The sequence below is a fragment of the Elgaria multicarinata genome, chromosome 3, assembly GCF_023053635.1.
Source record: "Elgaria multicarinata webbii isolate HBS135686 ecotype San Diego chromosome 3, rElgMul1.1.pri, whole genome shotgun sequence".
NCBI lineage: Eukaryota > Metazoa > Chordata > Lepidosauria > Squamata > Anguidae > Elgaria > Elgaria multicarinata.
The window spans coordinates 15,153,191-15,168,326 of NC_086173.1; the positions used below are offsets into that span (position 1 = coordinate 15,153,191).

The following is a 15,136-nucleotide window of genomic DNA, read 5'->3' on the forward strand; positions in this document are numbered from 1 at the left end:
GGCTATTATATCATCTGACTATAGGTCAGGGCAAAGGTCCAACTGGAGCACCCAGCAGGGGAACAAAACAGAGGGAAACGCTCTGCTGAGAACAGGGATGGGGTGGATATTAAAAGGCTGATGTGCCGAAGGATGAGAAATATCTAGGAAAGTGCCTTTGCACAAAAATGTGTGCATATGTTCAAGGCTTTCCTCCCCCCCCCCCCGTGTTGCTGCTGACAGGGGTGTGCCTGTGGGTGACCCACTTGGACGTGGTGGTTCCTCACCAGAAAGGAGGGTGAGCCCTTTCCTCAGGGAGAATCCAGGTGGGACCTTGGGATCGAAGACCCTGCCCCTTCTCTCCCCCACCTGTATTAATAGAAAGCAGGGCAAAACATTAATGGAACCTTAATTGTTAATTAGGGCTAAACAGGAGATCAGAGAAGATTAAAGGCCTGGCAACATCGCACACAGGTGAGCACAGGGAACAGGGAGCTGAGAGACAGGCGTCAAAAGCTACAGAGGAAAGAAGGCAGGAGTCTGTGTGTGCCTAGATCTCCTGTACAAGCCCCCACAGAAATTGTACAGGATCATAGTAGCGTTCGTGCACAGCGCCCATTAATTGCAGTACCACTGGTCCAAGCGACCACTTGCGTTTGAGCAGCTGCTGCTTTTCTGGTTGATGCCATCTTTAGAGAAATCTCCAAGGGAGATAGCAAGCCTTCAGAATCATACGGGTGGATGTATTCACATAGCATTACAATGGCCAACTCTAAATAGGTCTCTGGGTTGCCAATGTAATAATTATCATTCTCAACTGTTTCATATAGACCTGTTTTACTGTGATTAATTTACCCTTCCACTGTGTACTTGACTCTGATTTATGTCTATGAGCTGGGAGGTGGGAGGTGGGTTTCCTCTCATCTCACTCAACGTTCCACACTTGCTTTCTGGAAAACCAAGACTTTGGCAGCTGTGGGCAAAAGGAGGGATGTGGGAAACCATCTAAACTATAGATCTGGTTTCTGGATTGGTGTTTGTTAACATGTACACAGGTCCAAAGGGTTATTAAATTGGTTTAAAGAGGCGACAACCCTTATTCTTTTAGTTATTGACAGTGCAATCCTATACTTATCTATTCAGAAGTAATTCCCATTGAGAGCAGTAGAGCTCATTCTCAGGTTAAGTGGGGATAAGATCGTCACCTTAAAGCATTTTTAACTTGCCCTTCATCCTAAAGGTTCCAGGGTTGTAATCAAAAGACCTAACAACCAAAATATGGCACAAATATAATGCAAGAAAACCAGAGAACGTTACAAGAAAAACAGATCAGAGAGTGACTAAGCTCAAACCAATATCACACTTTAAAATATTTGGGGAAGTTATTGAGCATTAACCTGGCTTTCAAAGCTGGTTAACTTGCCAAAATAATAGCAGTGTGGTCACTAGTTGAGTTTTAATGGGGAGGGAATTCCAGAGATGTGGTACCATCACAGAGAAGGCCCTCTGCCTAGTTCCTACACTATTGGCATCTATTGGCAAAGGAACCCAGAGAAGAACCTCGTTTGAAGATCTTAAGATATGAGCAGGCTGATCTAGGGCAGGGATGGGGAGTGTGTGCCCCACTTCCTGATGCTGTTGGTCTGAAATTCCCATCATCCCTCACCATAGGCTATGCTGGCTAGGGCTGATGGGAGTTGCAGTCCAACAGCATTTGGAGGGACACAAATTCCCCACCACTGGGATAGGGAGATACGCCTTGAGATACTTGAGTAGGTATTTGGATCCCAAGCTGTTTAGGGCTTTAAAGGTAAGCACCAGCACATTGAATTGGTCTTAGAAGCACAATTAGACGCAGTTCTCACTGCAGTAGTACCAATAAAGCTGGCTGATGGCTGTTCACATATTTGAATGTTCTTACATAGAAAACAAATTCCTTGCACATAAAAAGCTAGCATGCCAGGAAGAAAGGTTCTAGCCTAGCATTCTCCCTGACATGCTAGTTTTCTATGTGGAGGTATTTTTTTTATGTTTGTTTGTTTGACAGAACATTCCATCATGTGAACCACTACTTCAGCTCAGATACAGGCTTAACCATCTCAGTGAGTATTTGGCTTTAGATCATCATCTGAGAATCCACGACCATAGGATGTGTTAGGTTGCTCTGAGGAATGTTGTTTAGGATGTGGATTCCTAAGAACTACCAGCCTGCATAATATAACCATTAGGATCCATTATGAAGTAAAAGGTGTAGCCTAAGGCTTCTGTCTACCCAATTAGCTACTCATTCATTTGCCTTAGCCCTCATATCCCACACTTTTACAGCTAGTAACACTATTGTATAGTTTGATGGGAGCTAGAAAACCTGCATGGCACACCTTTCACTAACCTGGTGCTCTCCAGATGTTTTGAATCACAACACCCAATATTCTTGACCATTGCCCACACTGACTGGCACTCATAGAATCATAGGATCCCCTTTTAGGAAGGGGCCTACAAGGCCATCGAGTCCAACCCCCTGCTCAATGCAGGAATCCACCTAAAGCATCCCTGACAGATGGTTGTCCAGCTGCCTCTTGAAGGCCTCTAGTGTGGGAGAGCCCACAACCTCCCTAGGTAACTGGTTCCATTGTCATACTGCTCTAACAGTCAGGAAGTTTTTCCTGATGTCCAGCTGGAATCTGACTTCCTGTAACTTGAGCTTGTTATTCTGTGTCCTGCACTCTGGGAGGATTGAGAAGAGATCCTGGCCCTCCTCTGTGTGACAACTTTTGCTATCATGTCTCCCCTCAATCTTCTCTTCTCCAGGCTAAACATGCCCAGTTGTTTCAGTCTCTCTTCATAGGGCTGATGGGAGTTGGAGTCCAAAATCTTTGGAGGGCACCAGGTTGGGGAATGCTATACCATAACAGCCTGTGGAAATAACCAGATTAACTCCCACCAGACTCCTGAATATTTAGGCTCTGTGTGAACACTATAAAACCCACACCAGAAAGATGGCCCTACTGTGACTCAACGTGTGGCAGCTACTTTGGGCTGTGGGTTTTGAGCACTATTAAGTGCAGCAGAGTGAGAGACATAGATGCAAGCCATGGGGCAGGATCCACTGGGTAAGTCTCCCATGAAAGCCCCAGTTGAATTAGTGGGAGTTATGCAAGAGCAGCTCAGTTCATTTTAATGGAGATTTGCATCGGGGGTGGGGGAACATCTCCACAGATCGTGCCCCCTGTTGATTGATGATTTCGCATGTTCAGACATGCAAACAGCATGGTCTGTCCCGACCCTCACTGGCTCCCCTTACATACGACTTCACTGGCTCTCCTTCTCTCCTCTCCTTGCCCTATAGGCTCATATCTGCCCTAATTCCTCAAACCGCCCCCCCCCACCATTAAACTGCACTGAGCTCCACTCACTCCAAGCTGCTCAGCTGATGGGAGGTGACACCCACTCCCTTGGCCCCTTCTAATCCAGGAGATTTTTGGGTCACTCAGGGGGAGTCCGATTAAGGGAAACTGGAAACTTTAATCTCCCAGCCACGGAAAAAGGGGCAGAGCTCTGGGAGGCTGAGGGTGAAAGAGCCACACAGCAAAGAAGGCAGCGCCAGGGGCACTCCGCAGGGACCAGACCCCCACAGGTACCTTGGGTAGCTAAGCGGGTGTCAGGCCAGTCACATTTAAGGAAAGGGCCATTCAAGCTTGCACTGTTATGTGATGCATTTGGGCGAAAGGGGTTTCCAGTGCTCCTTGCAGGAAGCATGTTTGTGAGCAATGCACAGGAGATGTATCAGCCATTTGGGCAGCTGTGCACTCTGGGGTGAGAGGACCTTGGCTGCTTGCTAATATGCAACATGGCTCCCTTACTAATATGGAACATTTGTTAGCCAGCTCAAATGTGATGAAGGTATTTTTCTTGCTTGTACAATGGATTCATGAGCGTACTCAGGGGGTGCCATTTCATGTTGGTGGCGGGGAGGGAGAGGTGATTCACGTCCCAATGCAAAGGCCTGCTCTTGAATATATTCAAGATTACATTGCAAACAAAGTGGTGGGTGGGGGGAGCAATGCATTTTAACTGCATTTATTGTGACTACCTTTTGTGCCTCCCAATAACTGGAGATGTATAGATTCTCCTGTGACATGTGTGCCTGTGTTGGTTCCAGTGAGTAACCAGATGTGTGGGATTCTTTGCTACTCAAAGAGCTCCTTTCCCCAGCATGGTTCTTAGTATTCATAAATTCCCCACTGAACATCCAGACATCTTGATTTTGTTTTCCCAACCAAAGCTTTCAGCACCTCACCCTACTTTCCCTGTCAGGGGTCTTTCAGTTTCTTGCACTGCGTCTCAAGGTGGGATTTAAATACCTCCTTGCAGTCTTCAAAGATGATCTCAGACACTCTCATGTTCGAGTCTCATCTCTTTATTTTGCTGCCATGGGGCATCTCTTCTTTGGTTCTTGGTCAAACTCAAGAATTATGGGCAGTGCAAGGAAGCTGGACTGTATACTCAAACGCCTCTCAAGAAGGAGGAACAACGGGTTGTGTGAAGCACACCCCGAGTGCTGATTCTTGCATTTTCTTTTCTCCAATATGCTGAATATTGCCTAGAAGGGTCTTCTGCTCTGAACCATACACACACACACACACACAACAGCTGAGGAAAGCGATGGAACCAGCTCTGTGTGCTGTGGAAACCTGGGCAGAGCTGGAGTTGAAAGCTAAGTATCAATGAGAAGGTGAAATTAGTTCTTTACAGTTTCAGGGACCATGCCCCTGGGGATTGGGAGAGGGGTGGGGGCTGGCCTTGGTAAAGGGAGGCTTGTGGCTGCCCAAAGGTTAGTGTTTCAGCTTATCGGTATCCATGGGATGGATCTTTAGCTTTGGAGTGGAATCTTGGATGGGTCTGTGATTGTTGGCTGTTGGAGGATGGATTGCTCTAAAGGTCCTTCAGCATCATGGGCTTGGGAAGTGGGTTACTGAGAGCACTGGTGCGGTGGGTCTCTTCTTTTAGTTGGGTCTTGCCCCCCCCTCCCCCAGCTTCTTGGGCTCTCGTCAGGAATTCCGCTAGTTCTGAACTATTTACAGTTAGAAAAAGTTCACTACTAGCAGAACTCGGCCGCGCGCCCTACGCTCTTCAGGGGGCAAGACAGCAGGACACGACTTGGAAGAGGCTACAAGGCAAGCCACGAGACTGGAGGGGCTGGGCAGAGGGTACCCGTCATCTCCTAGACAAAGTTGTATTAGCAACTTGTCCAGGTACAGGCTCCTTGTGTTTTGAATTCAAGGCCCTTCCTGGACGGGTTGCTGTTTCTCCACACAGCCCAGCCCCCATCGCATTGAGAAGGGGAGAAATAGAAATCATGACCAGCCATCACAGTGGAGTCCAAAGCTGCACCTCCATTGCTTTTATTAATGTAACCAAGGGACAGTGTGGGAGGAGGCATTTCATTTACAAGAGGGGTGACAATTATGGGGATAGAGAGGAATGACAGAGATAGGGTAAATCAGAGTAATTATATATTTACAAAATAAAACCACAGCCCTGCAATGCCCGTCGGCCACTCAGTGATGCAAGAGAGGGCTGTGCAGCAGACCGGCTTACTAGCTTATTATCAGTACTTGAATTATGGGGGAAGGCAGGAGGTATGTGACAGCCTCCTTAGCTACTGCTTTTAAAAGATATGGCTGGGGGAGGGGGGTGACGACTTGTCCCTTTTATCTCTTCACCCCACTTTATTCTCCACTGGACACTGTTGTAGTCTCTCTCCCCCCTTTCCCTACATCTAATTTTTCTTCTTCTTTTTTACTCTGGCATTGGCAGGTGAGAAAGACAGGTAAGGAGCATAGGGAACCCTGTAGCATAACCATCCCCAGAAGCTTGAAAGATCAGAGCCCTCATGAGGCTTTCTAAATGAGTAATTTATGAGCTTGGTGCTTTTTTAAAAAATCCTTTTGCCTTGGTGAGAATATGCACCGTGAGCCAGGATGCAACATGCAATCCTTGCCTCTGCCACAAACCCACCAGTTATGCTTTGGCAAAACTGCAGTTCTTAAGCTCCTTTTCAGTAATACTGGCCTGACTTAAAGGGCTGTTGTTACTGAAACAATGCATGTGAAGTGCTTTGAACACATTAACAAGCTCTGCAAATGCTATGTATGGCCGGCTCTTTTGTGGCCTAAGATACAGCCTGCTGCTTTTCTGCTCCATCACACCGGGGGAAACAGGCTCGCTACCGTCGCTTCTCCGCCCGTGTTTTCATTCCTCAGTTACTTTCTCTTTTCAAAAGAGGAAGTACCCAACGAGCACGAGGCCCATTGAGTCCGCTACTCTAATGGCGCTGTTTCTCCTGCACGTAGCAGGAGAGAGCAGCGATTCCGAGTTTAAAAAAACATCGGACTTCACGAGGTGTGTTTTTGTTGTTGTGCGAGGAAGCCCAGGATGGGCAGGAGGTAGACGACGTCATGTGAGGGACCTGAGCAAACTCCGCGAGTGCCCAGTAAAGAGCCTGCAATAAGATGGAGATGCTGAGGCCAGTTCTGGAATCCTCCTTTTAATGGAGTTTTTTTTAAAAAAAAGAAAAGAAAGAAAAGGATGGTTGGACAGGCATCTCTCAAGGGATGGACTAGATGACTAAATGGGTGCTTTTTGACAAGATAATTCTGAAGTCCCTGCTGAAGTGTGCGTTCAGGCAAGGAATACACAGGGATGCAGAGTCAGACCGAGGGTTTCTACAGCCCTGCATCCTATCTCTGTTTCAGAGGAAGCCATTGGGCCGTTCTAATGATCCATGCCTTGCAACTGTCATTGAAAGGTGTCTGTGGTGGGAGTTGTAGGGACACCTTGAGCATAAGGCTCAACTGAATGTGTGCGCCTGTGGGCTCCTGATGCACTGAAAGGTATCAGATCTACACCTGCTGCTGGCCTGCTGGTGTGTGGGCTTGCTGCCCCCTGCTGGAGGGAATGAAAAGTGGAAGGACTGGAAGGATTGCAGCTTCACTACCTAACAGGATAAAATGCCTCCCTCCTCCAAGTCATGGTCTACAAAGCAGGCACCTGGGGTGCTGATGCACCAGTTCTGATGCTGACAAGGAGGGGGGGCATTCTCTGAGGACGGTGGAAGTAGATGAACATATTCCCTGAGGTTAGAATTCTAGTTTGTCAAGCTAGCGATTCCTAGCACACCCAGATGCCCAATGCACGTAAGCCAGAGCTCAGAGAGACCAGCTGCTCTTCCTTTTACAGAAATGCCTGCACTGCCAGAAACAAGGAAGGCTGGGCCAGCCAGACGCCACTTCCATGGGCCGAGGGACTGGGCTCTACTGGAGCGGATGGTACGTGATTCTCCTGATTGCCACCTATGGTTTTTCCAGTGTGTGTGATTCTTTCACTCACCTCAGTGGGGCAGGACGATGCAGTCCATGAATGCAACAGTTTATAGCGCAACGTTAAGTGTAGAGACTTGTGGAGCAATGCCTGTGGGGTATGTAATGAGAGTGGTCTGTGCAGGAGCCAAAGACCTGCTGGGATCAATGCAATTGGAACGGACCACTTGCAGGAGTTACACACACACCGGGAGCATCGGCGCTGTACACAGACGTAGAGTTTCCCCGGAGGTAGAGTGGGTGGTGTGGATATTGCTCATGGTTACGCTGGGGACACCTGGCTGGAGGACACTGAGGAGACCTGGGTGGCTTGTGAGGAACCCGAAACGTCGTCCTCCTCACCAAAAGGGCTCTTGCCACAGAAGACAAGCTTCAGCATGCAGGAGCGGAACTGCAAGGGAGAGAGGGTTAATCAGCAGGGAGGCCACGGCCCAAGGTAACTCAAGGGAGGGACACAGCCGCCTTCAGAGCCTTAGCTTAAACTAGAGAGGTGCAGTGGAGAGCACCAGGGATTGAGCTCTCATTGTCACACTTCACCTTTGTCAGCCATGGAACCCCTGCACGTTGCCCTGAGTGAGTGTGCCCCAGGTCACGCCTAACAGTCTCCCGTGGTTGCACATTCCAAGGGAAGGCAGACAGTGCTGGGCAAGCGGCCTTTCAGATAACCCGTGTTGTCAATTCTTGACTTCCTTCTCTCCTGCAGTTGCTGACTTTCTAGGAACCCCTAGTAGGGACCTATGCAGTGTTTCTGAATTCAATGTGAAAATCACCCAGCTATCTCCAGAGTTGGAGCCTCTCCAAAGAAATGTACTGCCACACATACCCAGAAAGGGGTTCCAGGGATAAAATGAAAAAAGGGGCACTGAATTCATATCCTGTGGGGCATAATACCAGAGGCCTCAATCAGGTCCAAAAGAAATGCTGACATATATAGCTCCATCACACTGGGAGGAAACAGGCTCCCTACCGTCACTTCTCTGCCCGTGTTTTCCTTCCTCAGTTACTTCCTCTTTCAAAAGAGGAAGTACCCAACGAGCACGAGGCCCATTGAGTCCGCTGCTCTAATGGCGCTGCTTCTCCTGCACACAGCAGGAGAGAGCAGCGATTCCGAATTTAAAAATACATCGGACTTACTGAGGGGTTTTTTTGTCACGAAAAGAAGGCCAGAAGGGGTGGAAAGCAGACGACGTCATGGGAGGGACCTGAGCCAACTCCGTGAGTGCCCAGGAACAAGCGTGCAATCAAACGCTCATTGGATGGAGCTTATAAACTAAGCGTGGGGCTCTATGCCCTTTATATAAAATCCTGGTTATAGGGGACAGGGAGAAGGACACGTTCAGGGCAGGGAGGAGGGAATACCAGAGCCAATGGGGCATAAAAGTGGTTTGGGATGAATCCTTCACTCTCTCTTCTTGCCCAGCCCAGTTTGGCCTTAGTTGCTTCCTGTTGGTGCTGACCTGCTTGTTCATGAAGACGTAGATGATGGGGTTGTAAACACTGGAGGCCTTGGAGAAGACAGCGGGAATGGAGGCCAGGCGAACGTCAAAGGGCTCCCCACGGTGCGTCACTATCCACAATGCAAAGGAGGCGTATGGCAACCAGCACACCAGGAAACCCATCACCATCACCACGACCATCTTGGTCACCTCTCTCTCAGCCTTCTGCGTTGTGGCTGACTGCTCCTGCTGCTTGGCAACCTGAGGAGATGGGGAGATGATAAGCTGTCAGTGAGAGTCTCTGAAGCCCAGGTGGCAGAGGGCACACAGTACAGGGCTAGTCTATTGGTGTGACCTACATAAAGCATGGTGGAGGAAAAGAAAAGGAGAACAGCAGCACAGGGACATGTATTAGCTAGGCCTGCTATTGGCTGGAGCTACATAAACGAGAGACAGGGACTCCATTTCTGCTGTGAAATGTTCTGCTGCAATAAAATGCTGACTCTGCTCACCATGACCTCTGTCTCTCATGATGGAGTCTAGTTCTTGGGGAGTAGATTTCGGAATGCAACCTCCTAGCTAGGAATCACAGGGCTGGGAGAGACCTTGTGGTTTACTTGGTACAAACCAGGCTATTTCCACTAACAATATTCAACTTTTTCTTGAAAACCTCCAAGACTAGAGATCACACAACCACTATTACTGGTGCTCTTAAGGTTTTCAGTCTAAAAATCTGCTTGCCTGTAGCTTGAATCCAATATTTTCTTGTCCTGTTTCATAGCTGATGCAGAATATGAGCAACGGGGAAGTCATATTTTACAAGCCCCATTGAAATGAACGGGGCGTCTGCCGTTTGAGTGTTGTCGTAAGGAACATGAGTTCCCCCTCTGAAGGGTTTTCTTCATGGCACTTTCTGCAGTAGCCAGCAGAGGGGGAAGCAGCTCAATGCAGGATGGATGGCAGCAGCAACACTGCTCCCAACCGCTGGGACAGACCTAGGGGGATTCCACACGTCGTAATGAGGGTGCTTCCATGCGCCCCCAGTGCGGCCTCAAAGCGATTGTGTAGCTTGCCTTTCGAAGAGACGAGGAAGAGGCGTCCTTGGCGGCAGGGGCAAGGACGCCTCTTCCTCGTCTCTTCTCCAGGCAAGCTACACGATCGCTTTGGGGGCGCACTGGGGGCGCATGGAAGCGCCCTCAGTACGACGTGTGGAATCCCCCCTGCGCACACTGCCATGCAGTCAGATGGGGGCTGGGCATGGAAGTGTGCACATGCACTCTCAACCAACAGTCGCAGCTGCCGCTGTGGCCCTGTCTGCCGATACCAATGCTTGCAAAGTATTCCTGGATTTGAATCTCCTGCCACTTGAACAGAACAATTCAGCGTTTCTCTCCCTCTCCTATCCTTGCATATTTCAGAATAGTTCTGTTGTTGGGCAAAACTAGGCATGAGGTTAAATATGTGAATGCGTTTATGTGCCCATTCTCCACCCAATAAAAACTCTGTGTGTGTCTGTGTGCATGTTGGGGGGTGGGTGGGGGCTTAATCAGAATTGGGACTGTGGCATGTGAAGAGGGGGAATATATTGCTCCCTCCCCAGGGTCCCGATGAAAACCTCCCCTCCCCAGTGCCAAAACTGATACTAGTTCCAGGAGGGAAAATTCTGTTGGTGCCAGTGGGAGCTGCCTTGCCACGGTTAATAGCCACTCCGGGGAGGTTGGGGCGGGGGGGGGGGATTTTCATGGGGACTGTGGAAGAGGGAAAGGGTTCAAGTCCCTTCCCTGCATGCTGCAGCACTAATCCTCAGGAAGGCACACCCCCCCCAAGGGCCGGTGCCAGACTATTTTGCGCCCTAGGCAAGGTGAGCTACTTTCACCACCACCACCACCCCAATGCCAACTTTGATTTTTAAGAACAGATGTTTCCTGGGGGAAAAAATAAGAAGCACAAAACTTGAAACTGCTAAATTTATTTTAAAGTGCAAGAAATACGTCATGCCGATTATAGCAAACAAATTGGAAAGGAACGTCTATGGGTCTAAAATGCATTATTTAATAGGAATATCACCTCCAAATCATCCCCCACAACTCACACGCGTGTGCATATACACACACTCAACATCACTCACTCCAAACAAGCACATGCATTCACTCAAAGACCCCATGCACCCCATTCACCCACGCATATTCTCTCTCTCTCTCTCTCTCTCTTTTTTCTGGGCGCGTTCCGGAAGTCCGCGTTCCGGAAGTGCTGAAACAGCACTGGAATAGAGAAACCTCTAAGAGTACAAGGCAACATTGTGGGTTCCTATCCAACCCCTCTCTAGACTCACTTCTCCCGTTTGCTCAAAGATACACCTGTTGATCACCACCCGGAGGGCTGTACTATCTGCCACCTTTTCTTAGTCTTGCACCTCATAACCAGGGGATGAGAGGAGAAGGGAGGAGACAGTCAGTACTCACGGCCCGCAGGGTGAGGAGAAGACGGCCATATGAGAAGACAATAACGGACAGCGGCACTCCAAAGCAAAAGATGAAGAGGAACATCACGTAGGACTCGTTGTTCCATTTGTTGTTTGTCGTATACCAGTCGGGGCCGCACGAGCACTGCAGCCCCTCAGGGATATACCTAAGGAAGTTAAGCAGTATCCAGCAGGACGTTTCCACTGCAAATACTAAAGGCAGAGGGCAACATTCATCTTATCCTACACACTTCAGGCATGGAGAAGGTGGGTTGAGGTGCCTCAGGTGATGGGAGGGAATACACAGATGTCAACATGGCCCAATCCATATTGGCTATGAACTGTAGTCTTCTATCTCCATCCCTGAACCCCAACTATCCTGTCTCCCATTATCTGATCTCAGCATTCCTCTCCCCAACACAACCTTCCTCTCCAGCACGTACCTGCTCCAGCCAAAGAGGGGTGGTACTGAGGCCACGAAGCCAAAGATCCACGTGAGGACGCAACCGATGATGGCATGGGTGCCCCTGAAGGTGAAGTTTCCCAGGGGTTTGCAAATGACCAGGAATCGTTCAAAGGCCACAACTGCCAGGGACCATAGGCTCACCATACCTGGGTGGGAGTAGGAAGGAGAGGACAGAAATGTCTGGCCAGCTTTCTTCAGCCACAGAAGCTTACCTGTATGGGGTTGCAGGTAGAGAACACAACCACATACCTCTTCCACGCTTTCTCCAAACCCCAATCTCTATTCACAAAGCACACTTCCTTTCATGCCGTCTCTTGCTTGCTGCCTGCCAGTCTCTTTAATGGCACCCTGCAGTCCTCAGATATCCCCACGTACCCACGCCTATCTATCCATCTCAACTTATTTCTGGGCTGCCTCTAAGGGTGGAACTCTCTCATGTCAGGCCCCCATAATTTCAAACCTCCATCCTTCTGGTCTCCCAGATCGACATCTTTCTTTCTGCTCTCCCACAGTGGAGGCTGGTGGCTCTGATGTCAGTGGGATGTGAATCCGCTCCAGGTTTCAGTCAGAACTCTAAAGGAACTATCCAAAGTGCTTCACAGATAACCACATACCTCTGCCATGCTTTGCATGTTGGACAGCTCCTTTAGAGTTCTGGTTGGTTCTGACTAAAACCTGGAGTGGAGTCCGCCCTCCCGCTGACTTCAGATCCACCAGCCTCCACTGCCACCCACCCACTCGCTCGCCGCCCCAGCACTAGCAAATGGTGTTTTTTTTTTCTTGCTTACCCCCTAATGTGGCAGCAAAGCCCTCTATCTTGCACGCAGTGGGGCCCAGGGCGAAGTACGTCTGGGAGAAGCTGTAGAAGGCAGTGGTAGATCCAACACAAACCACCACCAAGTTTGACACGGCAAGGTTGACCAAGATGTAGTTGAGGTGGGAGCGGAGCTTCTTGTACTTGAAAGTGCAGAAGATGGTGAGAACGTTGATGGGCACCCCGAATACAATCAGCAGGAACATGAAAGCAGCCATGGCCATAAAGAGGCCTGGGCCACCCAGGTGAGTCTGAGGTACCAGGAAAGGGCTGAGGGTTGTGATGTTGGCAACGTCCAAGGGCATCGGGATGAAAAAATCTTCAGGGAGGTCATCCTGGGAGTCAAACCGAGCTTTAGGCATGGTCAGGATTGCAGTGGGGGGTGACAGGGGGAAGGAAGTGGTGAAGCTGGAGGGCTGCAAGGGCAGTGGGGTGTGTGTGAGATTGGATGGAAGAGGCAGAGAGAAGGGGGCAATAGATCGAGAAGGTCTGCTCGGGAGGGAGGGATAGAGAAGGGCAGGCTGTGGGGCAGCTAAATTAGACAGGGCTTGGGAGGCAGGAAGAGACAGAGAATCTGGCTTCAGTTCACGTCCCTTTGCCCCCCAGGTGGCATGGAGTCACAAGCACCCAGACAGCCTGGGGTACCATGGCGGGCGGGCAATGAGTCACAGAGTGGTCGTGCAGGCCCTTTTTATACCTTAGGGGTCCTGGGGGCTTTTCTGGCAGGGCTACCAGTGAGCTATTCTCCCCCCACCCTCACCCACAACATTCCTGTCTTCCTTAATCGCCCTTAAGGCTGGAAAGCCTCGGCTAAGCCAAGCTTATCCTCAAGGACTGTAGAGCACTTGCAGCCAAAAGGGCTAGGAAAGACGGGTTTAGCTGCCCGCCAAGCTGATTTGCAGATACCTAATCGGACGGTGGAGCCCGATTAACAACTCAAAGCGGGAGGAGGGCAGGTCAGATAATGAGAGAGGTTAAGAAGCTGAGATGCAAAGTTGAGGAGCAAATGTAGAGATGCCCTTGTTTCCCCATGGTACACCTCCAGCCATGGCTCGGCGGGCACTGCCCAGGCCCAGGCGGCAGTCCTCTGCTACCCTAGATCCAAACTTTCTTTCTAGCTAACACTCATCCAAGGAAGGATCTACACTACTGCTTTAAAACGGTTTCTAACAGTTTTGACAACAGTTGGAGTCCATGACACACTCCATATACAGTTTTCAAAATGTTTTTAAAGTGTTTTATCCTGCTTGGTGTAGATCTGTCCTTAGTGTGTGGTCTAACTCTTTCCTACGGGCTTTTCCCAGCTCTGGTGCTGGCACTCAGGGTGCTTCCAGTGAGGCTTTTATCTCCTGGTCGCTCTGCCTCGTTCACGGAATTATACAGGGCAACCAGAAGTCTCTTCGCCTTCCACTTGCGACCCTTCCTCTACTGCTTCTTCTGTCTTTTTGTCCGATTGCAAAAAATCAATTAAGAAAAGAAGAAGATGGAAATGCTACATTATGCCTTCTGATTGCTAGTGACAGGAGCGCCTCATCTGGAAACTGCCTCAGTTTATGTTCCCATCAGCTTTGCCACAGTTACACCCATATCTCCTCTTTCAGGCTATTTACAGGCGATAATTTCTAAAATGAAATGTGAATGTCTTTCCTGATAACAGTACTAATTACGTCGTTATTACTACTACTTGCCAGTCCTGATCCAGTGTAACTGCTTGGTTACAATACACATACAATGGGAAGGTAGGGATGGGGAGATAAACCTTGCTGTGAGGGAAAGGCCGGTTAGTTTTTGATTGAATTCCATTGCAGACACTTCCTGTACTCCCGGATAAATCAATGGAATTATTCTGTTGTTTGCAATTATAAGGAAATACAAGAAATACCCTTTACACATGAGGCACTGTTGACAGGAAGGTCGTGTTGCTTTGGTTCCCCCTTCCCCTTTTATGTGAATAAGAGACCCTCAATTCATGTACTAAAATATTTTTTTTGTAAAAAAAACTCTTCAACAAGCGTCTGTGAGACTCTACCTACACATGATAGTAGCACGAGCCATGTGTTCGAATGCAGGGCACGCCAAATTCCTGTAAACTGTGATGGAGTTGAGTGTGTGTGTGGTTTAAATTGCAAATGGAGGGCAAAAAAGATGGATACTGAACATTTCACCAATCTGTGCTCCCTCACTCTCTGGAATTGCTTTTTCCAGCAATTTTTCTCCTCATGAGAGTTACTTCTGGTCTCAGGGCCCCATCAAGAGAAAAATGGCTGAAGGGAGGCAATTTGGTGGTGAGCATGGAGCTACTGAGCACCTGATAAGCTTTTTTTTAAAAAAATAACCCTCAACATGCACCTGCTTTAAGAACTTAGCAGTGACGCAGTTCTAACAAAGGTGTGCCACCATTTTGTCTAGTTTAGCCTTTGAGAGCCAGAGCAAAATGTATATGCATTTATTGCAGCACAACTGTTTGTGTTTCTGGGATTTAACCTTTCCCCCCAAAATTGCTTGAAGTACAGAGACCTATAAAATGAGTCTGACTACAAACCATGGGAGGGCATATATATATATATATATATATATATATATATATATATATATATATAG

The 15,136-nt window shown here is 48.8% G+C and overlaps 1 protein-coding gene across 1 annotated transcript; it reads right to left on the bottom strand.

Annotated features, from left to right (window-relative positions):
- Positions 1-7,620: 7,620 nt before the first annotated feature.
- LOC134394148 (blue-sensitive opsin-like) lies at positions 7,621-12,897 on the bottom strand. Its single transcript, XM_063119339.1, has 5 exons — positions 12,510-12,897; positions 11,699-11,867; positions 11,257-11,422; positions 8,816-9,055; positions 7,621-7,749 (listed from the first exon to the last, which is right to left on the bottom strand). The coding sequence occupies exons 1-5, from the start codon at positions 12,895-12,897 to the stop codon at positions 7,621-7,623; spliced, it is 1,092 nt and encodes a 363-aa protein (XP_062975409.1).
- Between the last annotated feature and the right edge of the window lie 2,239 nt (positions 12,898-15,136).

What these genes read in the sequence shown, in the direction of transcription:
- LOC134394148 (XM_063119339.1), bottom strand. Translation starts at nt 12,897, where the DNA reads ATGCCTAAAGCTCGGTTTGACTCCCAGGATGACCTCCCTGAAGATTTT. An exon ending in CTTTGCTGCCACATTAGGGG is followed by an intron (nt 11,868 to 12,509) that starts GTAAGCAAGAAA and finishes ACTCCCACCCAG; the next exon opens with GTATGGTGAGCCTATGGTCC. An exon ending in ACGTCTTCATGAACAAGCAG is followed by an intron (nt 7,750 to 8,815) that starts GTCAGCACCAAC and finishes TCTCCCTTGCAG; the next exon opens with TTCCGCTCCTGCATGCTGAA.